Here is a 22,524-nt window from a genome sequence, read left to right as displayed (position 1 = left end):
TATTTATTGGCGTATAACACTCACTTTTTTACCCTGAAAATTGAGGATAAACTGTGCCTGTGTCTTATACGTAGGGGGCTGTAGAACTTTTTTTTCCCTGAAACTTCCCTCTTAAAGTTAGGGTGCGTGTTATATGCCTGTGTGTGTTATATGCCGATAAATACGGTACTTATTTACAACGTTTTATGACAGAAACAAAGAAAACTTTTTTGTTTTTCAAAATTTTTGGGGGTTTTCTATTTGTAGCGCAAAAAATTAAAAACCCAGTGGTGATCGAATACCATCAAATGAAAGCTCTATTTGTGGGGGAAAAATGATAAAAAATTTGTTTGGGTACAGTGTTGCATTACCACGCAATTGTTATTCAAATTGTGACATCGCTGAAATCTGAAAATTGGCCTGGACAATACAGACTATAAGAAAAATATTCCGTAACAGTTTGAAAATGAGTTACAAATTTTATAGTATATATTTTTAGATTTGGTAAAATTATCTCTCTGTACAGATCATTCCAAAGGTTTTGGAGGGCGTTATGGAGTTCAGAAAGACCGTGTGGACAAGGTAATATGTGTATCCAGTGCAGCAATGTTGACAGATAGGGAGGGTGATTGATTTATTATAGAGGAAGGACAGCTGTGTTGTATAAGGTCCTTAAGAAAATACATTTTATGTTATTATGAGCATTCTAAAGATAAGAAGAATAAATATAATGTAACAGAAAAGAGTATACACTTAAATACACAGTTTTTCTAAAGTAATCCCTTACAGTCTTATGTTATACATAGGTTATCTGAAGTTTTAAAAAAACAAAAAAACCTGCTGAATAATGTTCACAACTAGGTAGTTATCAGTTCTCAACCTATTCAACTACTGCAGAAAATCAACAAAATAATTGTTTAACAAGTCAATCTCTGCCTTGGCCTTTTTGCTAGCATTAAGGTAGTAAACGTCCATGTATGATTTTCGCCTCTCAGTGGTGTGTAGTTCTAGCTGTGCAGTGTGCACTACACACCACTGAGAGGCGATCCACTGCAGGTTGTAGTAACCCCAAGGCTTTTTGTAGGCATAAAGTCAGATCCTCGTGGAATCCATCCCTTTGTGGCACTCATCGGCCTTTAGGATGCCTCCTGGTTATTTTTGCCAGGTGTCACCAATACTTTTGACTAATGCAATTCCTTCCAACCAGCTGTATTTCTAAATACCTGCTATCATCGAATTCTGGCTGACACGATTGGTGGATACAGAGAGGAACGTCGCACCTGGTCTGAGAGTAGTTTTTACATGTGTATGTGCATTCATACACTGCATGGTCATTCCATTAGGGGTATCATTGACCTGCCTGAGTCTTCAACCTAATTGGGAATACTCCTTATGCCTCGTACACACGGGCAAACATGTACGATGAAAACGGTCCGCCGGACCGTTTTCAGCGGACATGCCCGCCCGGAGATTTCTGTATGATGGCTGTACACACCATCATACAGAAATCCGCGCGTACACGATACGCGGTGACGAGGCCGCGCCGTCGCCGCGACGATGACGCGGCGACGTGCACGGCCCTGGAAGTTCAATGCTTCCAAGCATGCGTCAAAGTCATTTGACGCATGCGAGGGATGGCGGCCGCTCAGACATGTACGGTAAGTCTGTACAGACGACCGTACATGTCCGACGGGCAGGATTCCAGCGGGCATGTTTCTAAGCAAGTTTAGAAACATTTGCCCACTCGAAAACGGTCTGGAATCCTGTCCGATCGGCCGTACACACGACCGAACATGTCTGCTGAAACTGGTCCGCGGACCAGTTTCAGCAGACATGTTCGGTCGTGTGTACGGGGCCTTAGACGGCGTGCTGATGCATATCTCTCTGGATCATTCTCTGTGTTACCAACACTTCCTGGTACAGGATCTGGGCTGGGTTATAGCCGCAAGCCTTAAATAGCTTGCTTGTGGTAAGCTTAAAATTTATATGGTGGTGGTGCACAAGTATACCTTGGTGGATATCCTATCATTTTGAATACCATTCGGTGCTTTGGGGGCTCTTCATTATTCCTCTCCTTCACCATCCACGGACTTTATGTATATTTTTCTGTTTACTATATTTATTTATTTATATTATTACTTATTTTCTGTATCATTTTACACTTCCGAATTTATGGTGTTTGGTGAATTAGTTTTGGTTTTGTTTCACTATCCAAATTGCTTATCAATTTATTTCTAGATGTTGGTTTAATATAACACTAATCACTTTTTCCCATTTATATAGTGGGATCTTTCTTAGCGCAGCTTTAAAGGGGTTGTAAAGGGAAGCATTTTTTTTCCTAATAAGCATCCTTTACCTGCAGACATTCCTCTTTTCACTTCCTCATTGTTCGTTTTTGCTCAGAAGTTGCTCTATTTCTTCTCTGTTCTGTTCACTTCCTGCTTGTCTGATTTTACTGACCACCGTGAAGGGAGGCTTTACTGCGGTGGTCAGTGACGTGCTCGCCCCCTCCTGGGAACTACATCTGTGTGGCAGGACGCTCTCTATGTGTTAGAGACTTCAAGTAGGTGCGAATTACTGGGCGTGCCGCAATGCATACTGGGAAATGTAGTTCTTACATGAACAAACGATGCAAACCAGGAAGTGAATGAGAGAACAGAAACTAGAATGCCGGAGGTGATATAGATGAAGGAATTTAATAGGTATTTACTCGTTTTTTAACAGAATCATTACACTATTCTGTCTGTCTACCTTGCAGACATTAATTTTAGGCAAAATTTATTTTTCCTTTACAACTCCTTTAAATGTTTGCATTTGTGTTTTGGTGTATATCTCACTGTTTAGTTGCAGCTTTTTTGCTTACCACTAGCGTGGTATCCTGTTTTGTCTATAATAAGGCTTACCTATAGGTACTGTAAATATCTCCTAAATGAGCACCGTTGAGGAGATATTTACTTTAGATGCAGCTGGTGACGTCACCGGCTCAAGCTCTCTGAAGGAATGGCATACCCGTGCCGTTCCTTCAGAGCCGTGCAGTAAACAGTGACTCCTGTGCGCATGTCATTCACATGGACGAAGCCCGCTAACCTGTAAAGAAGACCAGGTGAAGATAAAAAGCATCTTCAGTGGTGACAGAACACTGCCTCGTTTTCAGGTAAGTCTGTCATAATGTGCTAGTATGAGATGCATACTAGCACATTATGAGTTAAACTGTCCAGGGCCCGATTTTTTTATTTTTTATGCTTTTTTTTATATTTTTTAAAGCATAATTTTCTCAACGTTTTTGTGCTGAATCACAAGATTCAGTACTTTTTATATCATCTAATCCAAACAAACATGCAGATTAGTAAATCAGCTATGATACTGTTGATTTAGAGCCGGTTCACACAGGGGCAGCACGACTTTGGGAGGCAACTTGGATGCGACTTGAGTATGAATCATCAGGCAACTTACAAGGCAACTTCAAGGACAGGACAGGAGGCTTTCCAGTGGCCAATCAAACAACAATCAGCTCTGTGGGAGGGAGGGGTTTGCCTTAGAAATGTATGTTCTCTTCCTGTATTGTTGCTTCAGTTAAGACAGTGATCCGACTTCTGAGGCAACTTCCATTGAAATCAATGGGTACAAGTTGCTTACAAGTTGCCTAGAAGTCGGATTGAAGTAGTACAGGAACCTTTCCTGAAGTCGGAGCGACTGCATTAGTGTGTATTAAGGTCGGCTCCATTCACTTCCATTGATTTTCTCAACCACGCAACTTGGGGCAACTTCAAGTCGGATCCCAGGTCGCCCCTTTGTGAACCGCCTCTTATTAAATGTAATGCTCATTTAATAAAACTAACTCAGAAACACATATGCAATAAGCAAGTACTTAAAAGCTGTATCAATATTCCCAATAATTAAATGTTCACAGTTATCAATGTGCAATCATATCCTTAACGCTTTAAAAAATGACACAGACCAACACACATTTTAGTGTCTCGAAGTTAGACCTGTTCCTGGGTATATTTGACACAATGGGGTTGATTTACTAAAATTGCAGAGTGCAAAACCTGGTGCAGCTCTGCATAGGAACCAATCAGCTTCCAGGTTTTTTGTCGAAGCTTAATTGAACAAGCAGAAGTTAGAAGCTGATTGGCTACCATTGGCTGCACAAGATTTTACATGCTCCAGTTTAGTAAATCAACCACACTGATTCCAAAAATGGCGCCAATTTTTAGCTATCAGCTCTAATTTTGGAGATACAGCATATACTATATACCACCCCTCACTCTGGTCACCCATAAAAAAACTGAATATTTTAATGTAGTGTTTTTTTTAATCCATTTGTATCATAAAAGAAACACATAAAATAAAGTAGCCGTAACCTCTACGGTGCTCAATCTCTAAAAAATAAATTATATGAGTGCGCAACATATAATATAATGTGAAAAACGTGCCCAAATGTGCGCCAAAAAAAAAATTCATCCAGTTATGACCTTCACAGTTGAGCTCCCCTAAAATGAATAGACTCACAAGATATGATAGACCACTACAGCTAATGGTCAAATCACACTTGATAGAATCAGTTCACAACATTCCTCTTTTCACCTTTAGATTTTCTATTCAGATGTCCCCTCAAGTTAATAAATACATAGAAAAGGTAGAACCTCCAAAAGATTACAAAAGATGAGAAAATAGTTGACTATAATGGATTGCAGTATTATCAAAAGAGAGCTGGGTAACCTAAATAAGAATACATTGTAGTTCATAAGCTAACAAAGTTAAAGGCCCCATCATGGTTTTCTTATCTCAGCTGTTACCAAGAGGAGGATACACAGCCCTGTGTTAACTATGAGTTGGCCAGGTTTTAGCTTGACATACTTCAGACACATGATATAATGTGGTTACTATGGGGGAGCAAAAAATATTTGTAATCCTTTTTGTTCTGTAGGTGGTTGAAAAAATTGTAAATGCATGATATCCTTTTGTACATAAGGTATTTTTTTTTTTTTGCCTTCCAATATAATGGAAGTATGTAAAGGTTTTGGCAAGGACATGTATTTTTATTTCTTAAAAGTGTCCCTCTTGCCAGTCTTGTAAAAACTGACAGAAGTCATAGGATAGATGGCAAACATCTGATCTCATGATGGGATACAAAGTGAAAGACAGCTGAAAAACTAGAGTTGACCACAACAAGTCCTCTACAGCCAAATTCCAAGACTTAAAAATAATAAATACTTTTTAAAAATGCAAAATGTATTTTACTGTATGTTGCCTTAGAATTCAGTCCATTTAAAGTGTTGTTTTTTCAGTCTGCACTAGGATATGACTACAAGGCTTCTGTGGAACAACATGCATCTCAGCAAGGTAATCAGTTAACATCAATATAATACATACAGTATACAGCCAGCAGGTTAATGGGCAGTACAGACTGAATTTATATTAGCTGAGTATTGAAATTATGCTTTGGAACCTTCTTGGATACAGCAAACGGCTTTACTTTTATGAAGGAATATATTACATGCCATATATTATAGACAGGAAGAGAACAACAAACAAGTGCACAGTGAGGAAAGTAAACACTTCTTCTCATTACATGATCATAGAATACACATTATAACACTGCAGTGCCACCTGCTGCATCAAAAGGTATAATGCATATATATATATATATATATATATATATATATATATATATATATATATATAGTTTATAGTCCCATTAGAAAGTTGCTTTGCATTGCATGCTGTTGTTTTTCCAACACCCCTTTTCAACAGCATGTCTTTTGTCAAATTACATTCAGCTTCTTCTGGAAATAAGTATGACGGTCATCTCCTCTGATGGGCAATATTGAATGTCAATAACACTTTGCTCTTGATTGACTAGTGTCTCTTGATGTCTAGTAGGTAATACTAGACATTGATGTGTTTGGTCCTAGGATTGACCCTTTCTGATTGCGTAAGCTTTATACAACCTTGGTTGTCTTCAAAAATGGGAATTGGTTTTGACATGTTTACCCCAATATCCACAAAAATTTGACGAATCCATATTGCTTCTTGACATGCGTGTGCTTCTGCAATGTACTCTGCCTCAGTTGAAGATAGAGTGCCAGTTGCTTGTTGCAACAGTTTTGGATGTGATGTTGCTGGTAACCGTAACGTCATCTGAATCGTTCCTTTGAGGTACTGCATCACTCTTTTTACTGTGTTCCAGTCATGCTGACAAGGGGCTAAGACTTTCCCGCATAGTATGCCCACTGCTGCGACTATGTCTGGTCTTGTCACAGTGGCAACATATAGCAGCTTACCGGTTGCTCTGCGATACGTATTATTGTTGGGTAGCAAGATTTCTGCTTCATTGCTCGTTTGATAGCCTGGTTCCATAGGAGTTTTCATTTCCTTTGCATCTTGCACATCTTCCAAGATTTCCAAGATTTTCTGAGATTGATTGAGAAGATAACTTCCATCTTCTCCTCTCCTCTCTCTATTTGGATTCCCAGATAGTATCTAATGTTCCCTATCTCTTTGACTTCAAAATTTTCTTTCAGCTTGTGAACTATCTGATTGCAATACCCTTCTTGTTTAAAACAGGTTATAATGTAATCAACATAGATAAGGATGTATATCCATCTGTCTTCTTGATTCTTGGAGTAGAGATCTGCTTTACTTCTTGAGAATCCCTCTGTAGTAAGTACTTTATTCATTTTTCTCATTCCACATCCTTGCAGACTGCTTAAGACTGTAGATGCTCATCTGAAGTTTACACACAAGGTTGTCTCCTTGCTCAAACTCTGGCGGTTGCTCCATGTAGAGGTCTTCCTTTACCTCAATGGTGGTCTGATTATATCAATCAATATTTTTCAAAGTCAAAGTGGTACATTGTTTTGCATGGAAATTTGTTGTTTTATATTGTAGGCCTGTAATTCTTAGAAATAACTCACTTAAATCTGTCCAAACAAGTCTAGAAGACATCCTGGGTATGATAAAGTTTGAAACATAAAATCATAAATTATAATATAATAAATAATTATAAAAAAATAATAATAATATAATAATAATATATTTTATTCAATAATGTAATCAAACCAAAAACACTGAAATTTGTCCAAACAAGGGTGCAATATACTAGTTACTGTAATACTAGACACTCCATATTGGTTTGGTAAACATCCCAGGTATGAACATTTTTGAAACATGGGACTGCACAAAGTCTGACGTCACAATCAGGACAATTGAACCACATCCTTGTAGGTGCTGACTTTTTATCGGTTGGTGGTATGTAGTCCTTGAAGTGACAACCAGTCAGGTGGTCCGGGTTGACAACACAACAGCACATGTCCATATCTATTTACAGCCATTGATGGTGTTTGGTGATTCACAAAGATCCGTTCGTCAACTTTCCAAATTACGTCAAAATGGCTTCATATCTATTCACGACATCCATATCTATTCACAGCCATTGATGGTGGAATGAATAAAAGGCTTGTCACTCTTTTTTTTTTAGCAGAATGTATTCCACAAGCATTGCTCAGGAAGATGCCTAAAGATCTTCTTGTAGTACTTATTTTGCTGTTTCCTCATTGCTGGGTAGAATGTCATTGCTTGGTCAGCTCTGTCGACACCTCCCATGGCATTATTGTAGTCTATCACTACTTGTGGCTCTTTGATTTCTTTCCCAACTTTCGTGTGTACCATAACAGTGGAGATATTATGAACTGTACTCTTTAGGCACACATCTTTCTTGTCACGCCATCTCAGTACTCTCATTTTGCCTTTCTGCCAGGCAAACATTTCTCCAGTCTTCAGCTTCTTATTGCCAAACATTGCCAGCATGTCGCACTGGTCAGCCCTAACGGTTCCATAGGCATCTGTTTTGTTTTGCAGAAGAAACTCATAAAGTTCAAGAGACATATAAAAGTTGTCGGTTGTTACACAATAGCCCTGATTTAGTAATGGCTCGATCAGTGAAAGAACGGAAGATGTTGCCATTCCATAGTTGCTGTATTTTGGATTGAATATTGTTCCTTTTCCAGTGTATATGACTAATTTCCAATTGTAGCCAGTTGACGATTTGCACAGCATGTAGGATTTTACACCAAATCACGCTCTTTTTGATGCAATGTATTGTACCCAGCTGAGCCTTCCCTTTTAGGCCATTAGACTTTCACCTATGCTGATTACTTTTTCTGGCACATAGCTCTTGGAAATTCTTTAGTGTCATTTGAGATACTGTAATTCCCAAGAATTCCTCTGACATGACCGTGCCAAAGAAAGGAGTGGCAAGTAATTTATTAGTTGTCCAATACCACTTCTGCACTTCCCCACCACCCCCTGAACTATTATTAGGCCCAGAAATTTCCAATGTCATCTTAGGTCACTGGCTCCCACTTTCTGCTTCTTGGAAACTTCCAATGCATAGTAGCTAATTGTTGCTCTTTGTACCGGTTTGTCTCAGTAAAAATGTTTTCAATAACCTCATCAGTCAGAAATAATTGTAAGTATGCCAAGGGGTTGTCCTGTTCAATGTCTGCTTTTATACTAGATGCTCCAGTGAACTGAAATCTTGGGTGCGCTGCCTGATTCGTACCGCAGTCAATAGAGCACCAAGTTCGCACATCACTGAGCTCAGTCGCAGAATCGTCAATGTGGTCACTCTCAGTGTCTGATGACGAATTTCCCCACAAATCACTATCGCTCAATTCTGCAAGCAATTCTAATTCACTATCACTGTTTTCTAGCTGGTCTAAAACTGCTTTTAACCTAAAGGGATGCTTTTTGAATTGCATGGACATTCTCAAGTTTCCAGGCTGAAAGAATGGTAAAAGTGCAGGCAGTGCACGGGACAAAGCACTAGGGACTAAACTGAGGTGGAATGATTTTATACAGTAATATATTCTTAACAGATTACAATGTATCGTGTGTATTTTATGTTTTGAACTTTTTGAATTTCCTGCCCGGCTCTGCCCCCCTGTGTCGCAGCGCTAGCAGAGCAGGGAACCCAGAAGAAAAATGCATCGGCCAGAGGACACAGCCGGAGGACACAGCGGAAGGACATCAGGGAAATCATAGGGACAAGGTAAGTAACAATACAGGGATACTACAGTGTAATCCCAAGTGTGGCTCGAGGTTACCGCTTTTGGTACTGAAAATTAACCCTGAGCCACTCTCGGGATTACCGCCGGAAGGTTAATGTCTCCATATAGAAAAGCAGTTTTAACGTCTAGGTGTTTCACTTGCATACCCTTCCTGGCTGCAACGCTAACAAGGCTCTGATGGTGGAGTGTTTTATGACGGGAGCAAATGTTTTATCGTAATCTTCACTGAGATTCTGGGAGTAACTAGGTTTTGGCAACTAGGTTTTGTATTTGTGGATATTCCCTTCTGCGTCTGACTTTATTTTGAAAGTCATCTTATTTCCTATAGTTTATATAGGAGGGAGCTCTGTGAGTGTCCAGGTTTTATGTTCTTGAAGTGACTTTAGTTCTTCTGTTGTATTTCTCCATTTATTGGCTTTGCGTTTTGGCAGTTTTTCTATGTCTTCCCAGGATGTTGGTTCAAGTATGCTGTGTAATGTGACAGTGTATGACAGCTTGCAGGGTGGTATCCCTTTTGTAGCCCGAGTGGATTTTCTAACTACAGGCAGTTCAGCAGGATCTGGTGGGGGGCTTGATTTAGACATTGTGAGTTCCACCTCTTGTTCTGACTCCTGCACAGGTTTTCTTTGATCAACCTTTTCTTCTGGTTTGCTTGGCATATTCACTTCACAGCTTTTAGGGATCTATGTTTCTGGTGATGGGCTCTCATCATAATAAACACTACGGCTTATTGTCACTTTGTCAGTCTTTGGGTGTATTATTCTGTAACCCTTATTCTGCTTGTTGTAGACTACAAGCATGTCCTTTATGGCTCTGTTCTCCAGCTTGTATTGCTTTTCACTTGGAATATAGGCATATGCTTTACATCCAAACACTCTGATGTGCCCTATACTAGGCTTTGATCCATGCCACATTTTGAATGTAGTACTTTTAATGGCGCTTGAGGGTAGTCTGTTCTGTAGGTAGGTTGCAGTCATGATTGCTTCTGCCCAGTATTTGTGAGGTAGGTTGGCATTCGACAACATGCATCTGGCCATTTCTATAACAGTGTGATTTTTCCTTTCTGCTACACCATTTTGTTCAGGAGTGTATGGTGTGGTTGTCTCGTGTACTATTCCTTATCTCTTCAGGTATGAGGTACTTACTGTCTTGAAGAATTCTCTTTTTTCAGTGCCTGGGTGCTGCTGGGTGCCTGGGACCCATAACCTATTATCTGAGTATTTAAATGATGCTTTGGAAGCTTCTTGGATACAGCAAACAGCTGTACTTCTATGGAGGAATATATTACATGCTTTTTATCATGACAGGAAGAGAACAACAAACAAGTGCACAGTGAGGAAAACAAACACTTCCTCTCATTACATTACCATTGAACCATAGAATACACATTATAACACTGCAGTGCCACTTGCTAGATAGAAAAGTCAAAGGCATATATATATATAGTTTAAAGTCACATTAGAAAGCTACTTTTCATTACATGCTGTTGTTTTTCCAACAATTTAAAGGTCAGCACAGTGGATAAGTTATTAGCACTTCAGCCTAGCAGCACTAGGGTTGTCGGTTCAAATCCCAACCATGGCACTACCTGCATGGAGTTTGTATGTAATTCCTGTGCCTGTGTGAATTTCCTCCGGGTACTCTGGTTTTCTCCCACACTCAAAAGGCATGCTGGTAGGTTAATTGGCTCCTGTCTAAATTGGCCCTAGTATACACTATATTACCAAAAGTTTTGGGACACCTACCTTTACACGCACATGAAATTTAATGACATCCCAGTCTTAGTCCGTAGGGTTCAATATTAAGTTGGTCCACCCTTTGCAGCTATAAAGGCTTCAACTCTTTTGGGAAGACTGTCCACAAGGTTTAGGACTGTGTTTATGTGAGCAGAGGGGCTGGCAGTGGCTATGTGCAACCCCTTTAACTTTACTTGATATTCCTGACTACCTGATCGCTTTGCACTAATTTCATTTTCTACTAAAGAAACATTGGAAAAATCTAACAGTCTAAAAGTTCTCTGCAATCCCCTGCAGTTAGCCTTCATGTAGCTCACTGTGAATGCACTTCCTAAATTCTGAGCCCTGCAACTTTCTCTATCTCTGTTTCCTTTATTACCAAACACATTGAAATTTCCAAAGCAAGTATGAACCTGATGAGTGTAGTAAAAGTCTTAGTACTGACATTTTTTTTCTTGTTATACTTTTTGCATTGGAAAACAACAAAAACAACCCCTATGTTGTCTGACAAATGGACAAAAGACCTTGGTCCCTGCTCCATAACCAGGCGACTGGCGTAAAATGTGGGAGACCTTGTTTAAATCATCTTGTAATGTTCTGGCTCTTGAATGTTCTTTCAAAGTTATGTCTTGTTGGTATTTTACCCCAACTAGGATCGCTACAAGTCAGGCATAATACCCGTTCAACTGCTTTTGAGGTTGCCCAGATTTGGGCGAGATGAAACATATATGGTGGACCTGTCTCAAGGTCCGGAGGTTGTGGATTAGGGTAGACACATTGGTCGATATGGTCCTCTATGTGAATTTACAGAGACCCATGGTGGGCACTCTTACATAAACCTATTGCAGACGCCACCCTAATTACTCACATTTTTATGGCAACAAAGCAAACTATAGCACGGTCGTGGAAAACATCACTTCTTAGCTTTGAAGAGGTCAAAAACTGGGTTCACGGTTTGAGATTTGGCAGCTCTGGATAGACCACTAACTGCCTTCTCAAATGGCCACCTGATTCTTAGAACTGTAAAGGTTCTATGTGGTACAGCTTAAAAACCCCTGGGGTGCCTGTTCCCCCCTCTATTTCCCCTCCTTTCTTCTCTTAATTTCACTTTTCTCTCTGCTTATTGCTTTTACATGCTTCCTCCCCTTGTTGTGGAGCTCCTGTAAGCCCCAGATGAATAGTGCAGGCCGTGGCCGTCTATTTTTTTTCTTCTCTCCCTTTTTTTTTGTGCCAGACCTTTGCTTTATATCCTTTACTCATGTCACAAAATCGCTAGGACATTAATGGTCGGACACATGATATTGATTTGATTTGCCTGGATGTTGTCTCTTTTGGTATTTCTCGCAAACAAACTTTATGTCTTAGATGTTCAACTTACTCTTACAAATTGATGTTCCGCAAGTCCTGTCAGTTTATTTCACGTATTTTTACTTATGACCTTCAGATCATTCTAAAGGATTTGGAGGGAAATTTGGTGTACAAAAAGACAGACAAGATAAATCAGCTCACAGCTGGGCCCACAAGGAAGAGGTACAGCCACATCAGTCTCAAACAGGTATGTAGACCTCCCATTAAAGTAAAAAGTCCATGAACCTATGATTTATAATTGTGATTATAGAGATAATGAGGATGATTTACTAAAAAAAAGCTGAGAATCTTCATCAAAAATGTTTGAATTTGTTTATTTTTTTTTAATCTGATCATGTGAATAGAAGGGAGGAAGTGAATATTCATATAGAAAGTGAAGATTCTCAACTTCTTTTGTAAATCAGATTCAATATCTGAAATGTGAAGCCATTCACATAAACGATTAGTCTCTGCAACATCAGGAGTGTGTCTAAAACTACTGGACTGGTGTCCTGACATAATAATTAGATATTTACTTTAAGCGGAGGTCCGGTAAAAAGAAATAAAAAAATAAAAGTCAGCAGCTGCTAACACTGTAGCTGCTGACTTTTAATAAGGACACTTACCTGTCCTTGTCGTCAGCGATGTCGGCCCCCACCGAGGCCGATCCTCCATCCTGGCAGCTCCAGGCGCCGCCATCCACAGTAAGGGAAACAGGCAGTGAAGCCGTGCAGCTTCACTGCCCCTTTTTCTACTGCGCATGTGCGAGCAGCGCGACGCTTTGTGAATGGGCCGGCTGCTTTCTGGGATACACACAGTTCCCAGAATTCAGCGCGCCCCATTCACAAGAAGAAACCGAGTGTAGGAGGAGGAAGAGAATCCACCGCAGAGGATGAAGAGGCAGATTCTGGACTTCCGCATAGCAACAGCTATTTCGTGTAAGTAAAACATTTTTTTTTCTTTTTTTTTTATATATATTTTTTTTTTTTTTTTGGAGGAAATTTTTTTTTCAGGGTGGAACTCCACTTTAATACCGACTTCCACCCCAAAAAAAAGAATTAGAATCCCAGGTCAGGTTTTTACTACTAATTGAAGACAGTGAAAAAATAGCACTGGACCTGTAAGGTTATATTAATGTTATTGCAATCTCAACCCCTTCCCGCTGCTGTCTCCTGGGCCTTTTATAAGCTTCTAGATTCTGGGAAGTGGGCATTTAGGTCATGTGACCACTGTGATTGACAGTCACACGATCAGAAAGCTCTTGATCACAAGTATGCATCGGTAGCTTTCAAGTCTCTGCCGGTGACTGTGCATATATGTGGACTCTCAGCATTAAAGCCCAACCGCAGAGAGGCTGCATATATGCGTGTGGCAGGCAGGAAGAGGTTAAAGTGTTGATGTTGCTGTAAATAATGAGGTTCCTGGACAGGCAGCTTCTACACCCTCGTGGATCATTGGCTTGTAGTTGAAGGTAGCAAAAATTAAAAGTGAAGCACCACACCTCTTCTAAGTGGTCCAGATACAACTGTCAAACTAGCTGTGACAAGGCCTGTGCTTGTAATCACTCAGGAAGAAGCAACATTCAAGGTCCAATTCACGTCTAGCCTATTCACATTGTTTTCAAGCCCTGATAAAGAGAGCATCTTTGGACTGCCAAAATGCATTGGATAATTTGTAGATTGACCCTATAATTTTTATTGGAATAAAGTTGTATCTGGACCTCTTAGCAGTGGTGTGGCACGTCAGTTTCCATTTTTGTTAAGTTCTTACTGCTATCTTTGTCCCCACTGGGGAGATTTCCACTTTCTGCCATTGTAATGTTTGTCCACAAAATGGGAGGTGAGGAAAAATGTTTCCACTGGAGACACAGACAGCAAAAAATAAAGCTTTTGAGGGACTTGATCCAAAGTTGTTTTAAATTCTCAGTGTGAAGGTAAGTCACTACTGTAGAGTATGAAGTACCTTGGCTCTTTAACCCAGGAAAGTGGAATAAATACGAAAGATCCACACCAAAGCTTAAGACGTCTACGAGTATTTATTTATTCATAGAAATTCAAAGATAATAATCCAACACATTTAGAAGGCTAAACTATTCCTCTTATTAGGGCTTCAACTGCTGATTTGAATAGAGTGATGAACTTGTAAGGGCTAACAGAGTGTGATTTAAAAAATATATATATTATGTCAAAAGCTCATAATCCAATACATTAATGTTTAAGATGTATAGGCGAGAAATTTTAAAAGTTCAGATATACAAATGGCTAAAGGTAGGTAACATATATATAGTTCAATAATATAAAAGTAATCTATGTCACATTTAGTATTATTTGTCAAGGAAATTGTAAATGTAGAGAGATATCCATTGTTTCCATTTTTATAAAAAAAATATGCATTGTATCTAAAAGAACATGATGAATGCATTCAGAAAGTTAAATTTGTTCCATTCTGTTTATTACCTGGTGCCAAGTTATATGGGTAGAGCGCAAATTACACACTATTATCCAATGAATAGAGCTAAATAAGGTATGGATAAGTCTAGTACAAGATATGGAAATATCTGGTATAGGTGTGAACAAAAGACACATTTGTGGTGATAATTAGATTGTTTTACCTGTCAATTGCTTTATTTTGCTCAAGGTTAGTTGCCATGTAGGTTTAAGATGTTCACAGTTCCAAAAAAATGTGTAAAAAAACAACCATTTTAGTGGCAACTGTTCTACTTGTAAAAGAAATGTCATAAGTTGACCATAGCTTGAGCAAGGATGTTATATTGTTAAAGAGTAGTATATAATTAGCCTGAAAAAGGGTTTTATAGGAAGGAGTGAAGTGAATTCCGAAATATCTAAAGGCGCTAGAACAATGTGAATTTTTCCTTTCAAAGGGATGTCATTTGGGGTGGTATATTTATTATCATAGCAGAACATTTGGATAGATTTACGCCTAAACCAGTGAGGTTATGGAATATATTGAGTTATTTAATGAGGTTTGGTAGAGAAATTAACGGGTCAGAAACAATAGGACATCGTAACTTAATTTAAATTCTCTGGAGCCTTTAGTGTAACCTTTAATGCTTAAGTTATTTTGGATAGCACAGGCGAGGGGTTCCATGGCTAAAGAAAATAGGAGTGGAGATAATGGACACCCCTGCCTAGTGCCCCTGCCCAGTGAGAAAAAAAATCTGAATTATTACCGGGGAGCTTAATTCTTGTTTGTGGATTTTGATATAATGCTTTGAATCCATGTAAACATTCATTACATATGCCATGTTTAGGGAGTAATAGGTCTAAATAAGACAACCTGACTCTATCAAAAGCCTTATGTATATCAGGGCTAAGTATGAGCGCCTGGTGTGAGTGCAGATTAGAGTCTTGGTGCGATTTAAAATTTACACAACAAGCTGGTCAAGCACACAATCAGAGGAGAGGATCCACAAGGAAGAGGAATGTTATAGCTCCCGAACGCGTTGGATTGTAATCTTTGGACTTCTATTATGAAATAAATACTCTTAGCACTATTGTTTATGCCCCACAATCCAGCAATAAAGGGTTAAAAGATGTTTCTCTTATCGTCCATGGACGGACACAGCTCCTTAAATCTTGACAAGTGGGTTATGTTCCCTGTTTACAGGAGAGGACTAGGCAGAAACATGTTAAATAGTTAAATACATGTTACATTAACAGAGTTGAACAGCCCCGCCCAGGGGGCGGTCCCTCCAGACATAACCCTCCTCACTGCAGCTTGCAGCCTCAGTTTCGTTCTGCCTAGCAAAGGAGAAGGACGTATGGCTCCCTTTGGGCCCAGCGCCCTGAGGAGAAATTTTATTTTATTTTACTTTACTTTTTCTTGAAGAATCTTCTTTCAACTGTTGGCTGAGAGACAGGCTGGATATTATAGATCCTTGTAGTCTACTCAGTCCGACCAGCAAGCGTGGGCACACCTTTGCAAAGAGGCTTGGTCTGCCACGCCATACCTCATGACTCCTGAGGTGGCCGGTGAGCTTTGCTCCGAGGTCCACATATGACTGGGCTGTGGTGTTGTCTCACTCACAGTGGACCGGGCCAACAGCTACCTCCATTTCGGTTGTAGTTCTGTCAGGAATGCGTCAGCGAGTCCTCGCTTGGACGGGTAAGTACAGTCCCTCCTGCTTCGGTGGGTTGGTACAGCTGGGCATTCCTGGGGTTCGGGGGTCCCTTCCCCTTACTTCCCTGCTCCTTTCCCTTGCTGCATTGCTAACATTGCCGCTGTCAGGGGGGAGGGGGCCTTCCTGAGGGGACTGTGTTATCTGGCCTGTGTTTTTTCTTTTTTGTATTGGGCTTTCCTGTGAGGTAAAAAGCCCTGTGATGAGCACAGATGTTTATGATTATACTTCAGCAGACACTGACTGATTGGTGACACCTGTAATGGTTTTGCTTTTTATGCTGTATCTGTGTCTTATCCTTAAATAAAACAGCCCTATGAGGCTTTTCCTGTTTAAACACAGGTCCCTGCAAAAGTTACCTCACGGTTCTTTTCCTCACAGGCAGCGCTGTGCAGTCTCCTCCTGAGGGAGTCCCCTGGTTACCCCTGGTCAGCGCAGCAAGTGGGTGAGAGGCCCTGAATAGGGCTCTAGGAGCTTTTGTCTATTTGTATGGACAGGTGTGCATATTATAATACACACTATATGTAAATATTGGAGTCAGTATCTGGGTCCTTCCCCACATGCTGGTGGTGGCAGCAGGTGTTAGCACCTGTGATTCCCACAGAGTTTTTATTGTTAGTCCTGGACACAGTTTGTGCCAGGGTGGGGGTGGACTGCGGGCGGGCGGTAAAAGAGTGCCCCCTTCCCCCGTTATCCCCTGGGGAATGCTCTGTTATGGAGCCATGGACTAGGTACCTAGTTAAAAAAAAAAAAAAAAAAAAAAAAAGGGCAGAATAAGGCATTTATGGGTGCGCTTTTTACTGCTGCAAGGGACTCTCCTAAGCTGCATAGTGCAGCTGGGTTTCCGCTGAGGGCTCGGTCTTTTTTGGATCACACAAATCAGACCGCTGTGTAGGTTTTTTCCTTCTGTGCCCTTCTTTGATAATTTCTGAGATGCGGAATGAGAAAAGCCACTGAGGGCTTTTGTAGTCCCTCACCGCCGGGCGGGAACCCCTACTTGTATGGATCTGACTGATAGAAGATCCGAAGTACTGACCCGTTCCATGTTTACCATGCTGGGGTCTGGCTTGCGGCCTATTGTGGCCACTACACTGGGGTCTCAGTGGTCGCTGGCGCTATTTTTTGGGAGATTTTTCAATTACATTGAAAACTCCCATTGGCGCCCATTTTGTCGTAGCCACGCTATGGCGCAGCTTACATTGTGCTGGCCTTTTTCCTGTGGCCGCGTTCTGAACGCTCGGCGGCCATCTTGGAGTAGTCCTGACCCCTAGTGCTGTATACAACTCACAGAGTGAGCATTTTGCACCAGACAGTGGAGGAGCACCGACTCTCTCCTGAGGTTATTAGCCTAGCGGACCAGCTGGTCCAGGGCCTCATATAGGTCTGTGATGCTTCATTGAATGCTGCGCCCTTGTTATCCAGGGCGTCTGTTTCAGAATGGTTTTATGCACACGGTGGTGTAGTGCTTAACTCCATTACTTGGCAGCAAAAGAGTCATTGGTTCGAATCTGCACACTGACGCCAATCTGCACACTGACGCCAATCTGCCTGGAGCTTGCATTGTCGCTCCCTGTGTCTGTGTGGGTTTCCTCCGGGTACTCCGGTTTCCTCCAAAGACATGTGTGCATACACCTACATAATATACATACACACTATGTGTGTGTATTATTTAGGGGCAACCCTCCCAGGCCGTCAAAGGCCCAGCTGGGGGACTAATCTGTCCCTGGGTGCATAAGCCGATCACGCCGGCACCCAAATCCTGCCAATGTATATAGCCTTCCCTTCCTGTCTCTAGGTGGGAGGGGCGGCTTGCAGGTTCACAATTCAGTGAAACCTCCCTGCTCTCCGACTAGTGGGTCTGCGAGGTGGTCTCTTCGGAGTACTAGATAGGGTTTCCTCCTATCCACAGAACAAAGTTCTGTCCTTGTGTCTTCCCCTCCCGGCACGTCGGTCTGCCTTGGGCAGTGTGGGATTTGCTAAGCTGCAAGGTAATTTTACCTTTCCTGCAGGACGAGAGTTTTGGGGTTTTCTATGGGCCTCAGGCCCTAAATACCTTTGTGAACGTCGGGTAGTTCCGCATGGAATCCATTTGTTCGGTGGTAGCTGCGCTTCATCCGGGGGATGTCCTGACGTCCTCGGACATCAGGGACGCATACATGCATGTCCCGTTTTGCACATGTCAGTGTTTTTTTCTGTGCTTCGTGATGAGAGAAGGGTCTCTGTCAGCCTGTGGCCCTCCCTTTTGATCTGGCGTCAGCACCATGGGTTTTCAGCTAGGAGCTCGCACTTATTTGAATTTTGTTGGGACAGCGAGGCTTTGCCTCATTGGCTACTTTGACGACTTTCTTCTGAGAGCAGCTTCTGTCTCCGACCTAGTGGATGGGTTATTCCCATTCAGACCCTCCGAAGATTCGGGTGGATGTTAAACGTTTAGGCCAGAAAGTGTAGCTCAGTGGCAGCAAGCCTGCCCTACATGTGTGCGACCCAGGGTTCAAATTATGGGCATGCTAGGTTCCGACTCAGCGTTGGAGTATCTAGTGTTGATCCAGACTCCTCAGTGGCAAAGGTCCTTCTTCCCCTGGAGAAATTGCAGACTCTTCAGTCTGCGGAGAAGGTATTGGCATCACGCAATCGGTCTTCTCTCCGGGCGCCTGCTGGTTCAGGGTCTGTGGGTAGCCTCCTTCAAGGTGGTACTGTATGCCCAGTTCCACACCCTGGTTTTCCAGTGGAACTACTGTCCAGGTGGTAAAAATCTCTTGTCTCTGAAATCATTAGATTCCTGTGCGCCACCTAGTCAGAGTCTCTCTGAGTTGGTGACAGAGATTCCCGACTCTTCGGTCCGGGAAGTTGTTCCTTCCTTCCTTCCAGTGGTCGGTGTTTACGACGAATGCCAGCTCACGGGTTGTGAACCTGGAGGTTCACAAAACTGGGGGGTCCAGTCGGCCCTGAGTCGCTGGACTTGCGTGGACCTATGACCACACCTCCTTGAATGTGTCTGGTCTCGGTAGCTACCCAGGGTCGGGCCTGGCTAGTGCCTGGTGGAAGACCGCCTGGGAATACCAGGTGCTGTCTACTGTTCATTGTCCTACTATTTTAGGCGATCAGGCTATGCTTCTCCTTGTGGTCGACCAATCTGGTTTCAGCCGGACAACGCCACGGCCGTGGCTTCAGTCTACCATCAGGTATGCCGGCAGGCAGACTACTGGAGTCGCCAGATGCTGGACCAGGGCGACTGGTCTTTGTGCTTGGGGTGTTTCGGCTCCCTTGCAGGAGGTGAGCCTCACATGGCATGGATCTCCTGGCAGCTTGTCTCCGCCGCAAGGGTGTCAGTTAGTGGCCAGGTCTAGTGATCTTGTACAGACGCGTCAGTCGCGCTGGTGACCCTGTGTTGTCTGTATCGGTGATTTTTTGCCATTCCTCCATGGTAGTTGCTTCCTCGGCCGCTCCACAGAGTGGATGCTGAGGAGATCCCGATGATTCTAATCGCTCCAGATTAATCTCGGCGTCCTTGGTACGCTGATATCGGGCGCCTGGTAGCGGAGGCACCCTGGCGATTGCCAGGGCAGGAGGTTCCTGTCTCAAGGTCCCATACTTCCTCCTGTTGTACAGTCACTGACTTGCTTAACATGGTTATTGGAAGCCAGACTTTAGGTGACCAGGGTCTGTCTGACTCGGTCATCTCAACAGGGCACCGTAGTCTTCTTCCGGAGGATCTACCGTCGCACCTCTCTTGGTGCGAAGGGATGGAGTGACGTCCACGGGCGTACTTTCAATGTCCAGGGTCCTGCTGTTTTTAAAGCTTGGATTGGATCTAAAAATTGCTTAAAGCACCGTTTGGGGGCAGATTTCAGCCTTGGCTGTGTTCTTTTAGTGGCCTTTTTGCGGCCCGTTCCCTGGTGGGTCCCCTTTTTTTGTGTTCAAGGGGTTTGTCATATACTTTCCCCTCTTGGCCCATCTCTTCCCCCATGAGTTTTGACTCTGGTGCTCTCGGTTCTTCAGGAACCTTCCTTTTGGAAACATCAGAGAGATTTTCTCTTGACACTATCTCAGAAGGTGGCCCCTTTAGTGGCCTTTACCTCTGTTAGAGGGGTTTCTGAGTTGGCGGTCTTGTCTTGCAAGCCGCCATGCTTGATCCCCCATAAGGATTAGGTGATGGTGCGCCCGCGACCTTCCCTTCTTCCGAAGGAGGTTTCGGCCTTTCATACTTTAGGCGTGGTACGCGCTTTGCGGGTATACCAGCCTACTACGGCTCCATTTCGGAGCTTCTGACTCTCTTTTGTGTCGGTGTCTGGTCCACAAAAGGGCCTGGCGGTCTCGTCGACCACCATTTCTCGGTGGATCGGGCAGGCCGTCATACAGGCCTATGCTCCTAAGGGCGGGCCCCCCTTTCCGGTCACGGCACTTTCGACCAGGGCAATTGGTGCTTCCTGGGTTTTTTTTTTTTTTTTTTTTTTTTTTTTTTTTCCCGACATCATGCGTCGGTCTCACAGGTGTGCGAGGCGGCGATTTGCTCGTCCGTTCACGCTTTTTCCAGAATTTACATGGTTGCTGTGAGTGCATCTTATGATGTTTTTTTCAGCCGCTAGTTTTTGCCGGCGGCTGTTTAAAGTTGCACCTCCTCCGTTGAGGAGCTCTGCTTGTTTTGGGGTGAAGTTAAAATTGTTTTTACTGATATATTTCCCACCCCTCGTTTTTTGACACTGCTTGGGGACGTCCCACTTGTCAAGATTTAAGGAGCTGTGTCCGTCCATGGACGATAAGAGAAAATAGGATTTTTTGTACTCACCGTAAAATCCTTTTCTCTGAAGTCCATGGACGGACACAGCTCCCACCCCTCCTTTTTAGGTTTGTACTGCTTGTTACGAACTGAGGCTGCAAGCTGCAGTGAGGAGGGTTATGTCTGGAGGGACCGCCCCCTGGGCGGGGCTGTTCAACTCTGTTAATGTAACATGTATTTAACTATTTAACATGTTTCTGCCTAGTCCTCTCCTGTAAACAGGGAACATAACCCACTTGTCAAGATTTAAGGAGCTGTGTCCGTCCATGGACTTCAGAGAAAAGGATTTTACGGTGAGTACAAAAAATCCTATTTTTCACTCTTCCCTACTTTTAAAAATGAAAAAGAAGCCTTGGCTAATGCTGGGCTTTAACATTTTAGTTCTGCATAATAAAATGAATCTTTCTCTCTGAAGCAACTGAATTGACATGTGGGTGGAAATAATGTGCATGATTTGTCCAAATGAATGTTACAATGTAACATTACAATGGATATTACAATGTAACACATTTAGTGTAGTTGGGACCATTTTAAATAAACTTTATCTGAGTTGTCCATGTACAGAGCAGGTTGAAGACCTCCTGGCTCTAAAACGATTACTGCTAAAATGTCAGAGATTTAAATCTGTTGCTTTTGCACAGCTGATAAATTAGCAATGACAGCACAAATTCAAAAAGTAAAACCAGTTTCTATATTGTTTCATTCTGTTTACTGTTTCAATACTTTGTATATGAGAGGTTGAAATTAGTAAGAAATATATTCAGTTTTTTGTTTTTAAATGTTGCTACTTTTATTTTGGCCTAATTAGATCATTCTCAAGGATTCGGAGGGAAATTTGGAGTACAGAAAGACAGACAAGATAAATCTGCTCACAGCTGGAGCCATAAGGAACAACTACAGACCCATGAATCTCAGACAGGTGATATGTAGACCGAGATGTGAAAGAGGGCGCTAGAGAGATGGTTACCTCACTGTTATGGACTCCCTAGTTGGGAGGACCTCCCAGTGGGTGTGATACCTAAGAATAGATTCAAACACTCCAGTGACAAAAAACGTATTCAACACATTCCCTCACAATATGTAGACCAAACTGATCAGAATGTTGGCAAGTGGCTCTTATCTAGAAGTCATATATTTGTATGTTAGTGATTTCTAAATAAGGATGGGTCAAACACTCCCCGATTCGGTACGCACCAGAACACCTCGAACATGCAAAAAGTTCTAGCGAACATGCGAACATTATGTCCATAAAAAGTGTATGGTGACCCGGGTACTGCCCTAGGAGGCATGTATCAGTGCAAAAAAAGTTTTTCTTGTTCAATATTTTTAATAGAATTTATATGAGAAAGACATAGTAATCTGTGAGCTCATATATGGGAAATAATTAACAACAAATGTGTCAAATATCAGAACAATTATCACAATATAATTACTTATAAACGTGTATGAAAACAGGTCTTATTTGTTTATGGC

At 42.1% G+C, this 22,524-nt stretch overlaps 1 protein-coding gene across 2 annotated transcripts in view; it reads left to right on the top strand.

Annotated features, from left to right (window-relative positions):
* LOC120931574 (src substrate cortactin-like) overlaps positions 1–22,524 on the top strand; it is a 75,003-nt gene that overhangs the window by 29,957 nt on the left and 22,522 nt on the right. For both annotated transcript variants that reach the window (XM_040343153.1, XM_040343152.1), the window contains exons 7-10: positions 506–561; positions 5,271–5,325; positions 12,234–12,344; positions 21,860–21,970. In XM_040343153.1, coding sequence (XP_040199087.1) covers positions 506–561; positions 5,271–5,325; positions 12,234–12,344; positions 21,860–21,970 — 333 coding nt within the window. The remainder of the gene's footprint in view (positions 1–505; positions 562–5,270; positions 5,326–12,233; positions 12,345–21,859; positions 21,971–22,524) is intronic.

This window comes from Rana temporaria, chromosome 3 (assembly GCF_905171775.1).
Source record: "Rana temporaria chromosome 3, aRanTem1.1, whole genome shotgun sequence".
NCBI classification, from domain to species: Eukaryota; Metazoa; Chordata; class Amphibia; order Anura; family Ranidae; genus Rana; species Rana temporaria.
Note: the sequence above shows the minus strand (reverse complement) of the source record. Positions and strands in the feature narration are given on the sequence as shown.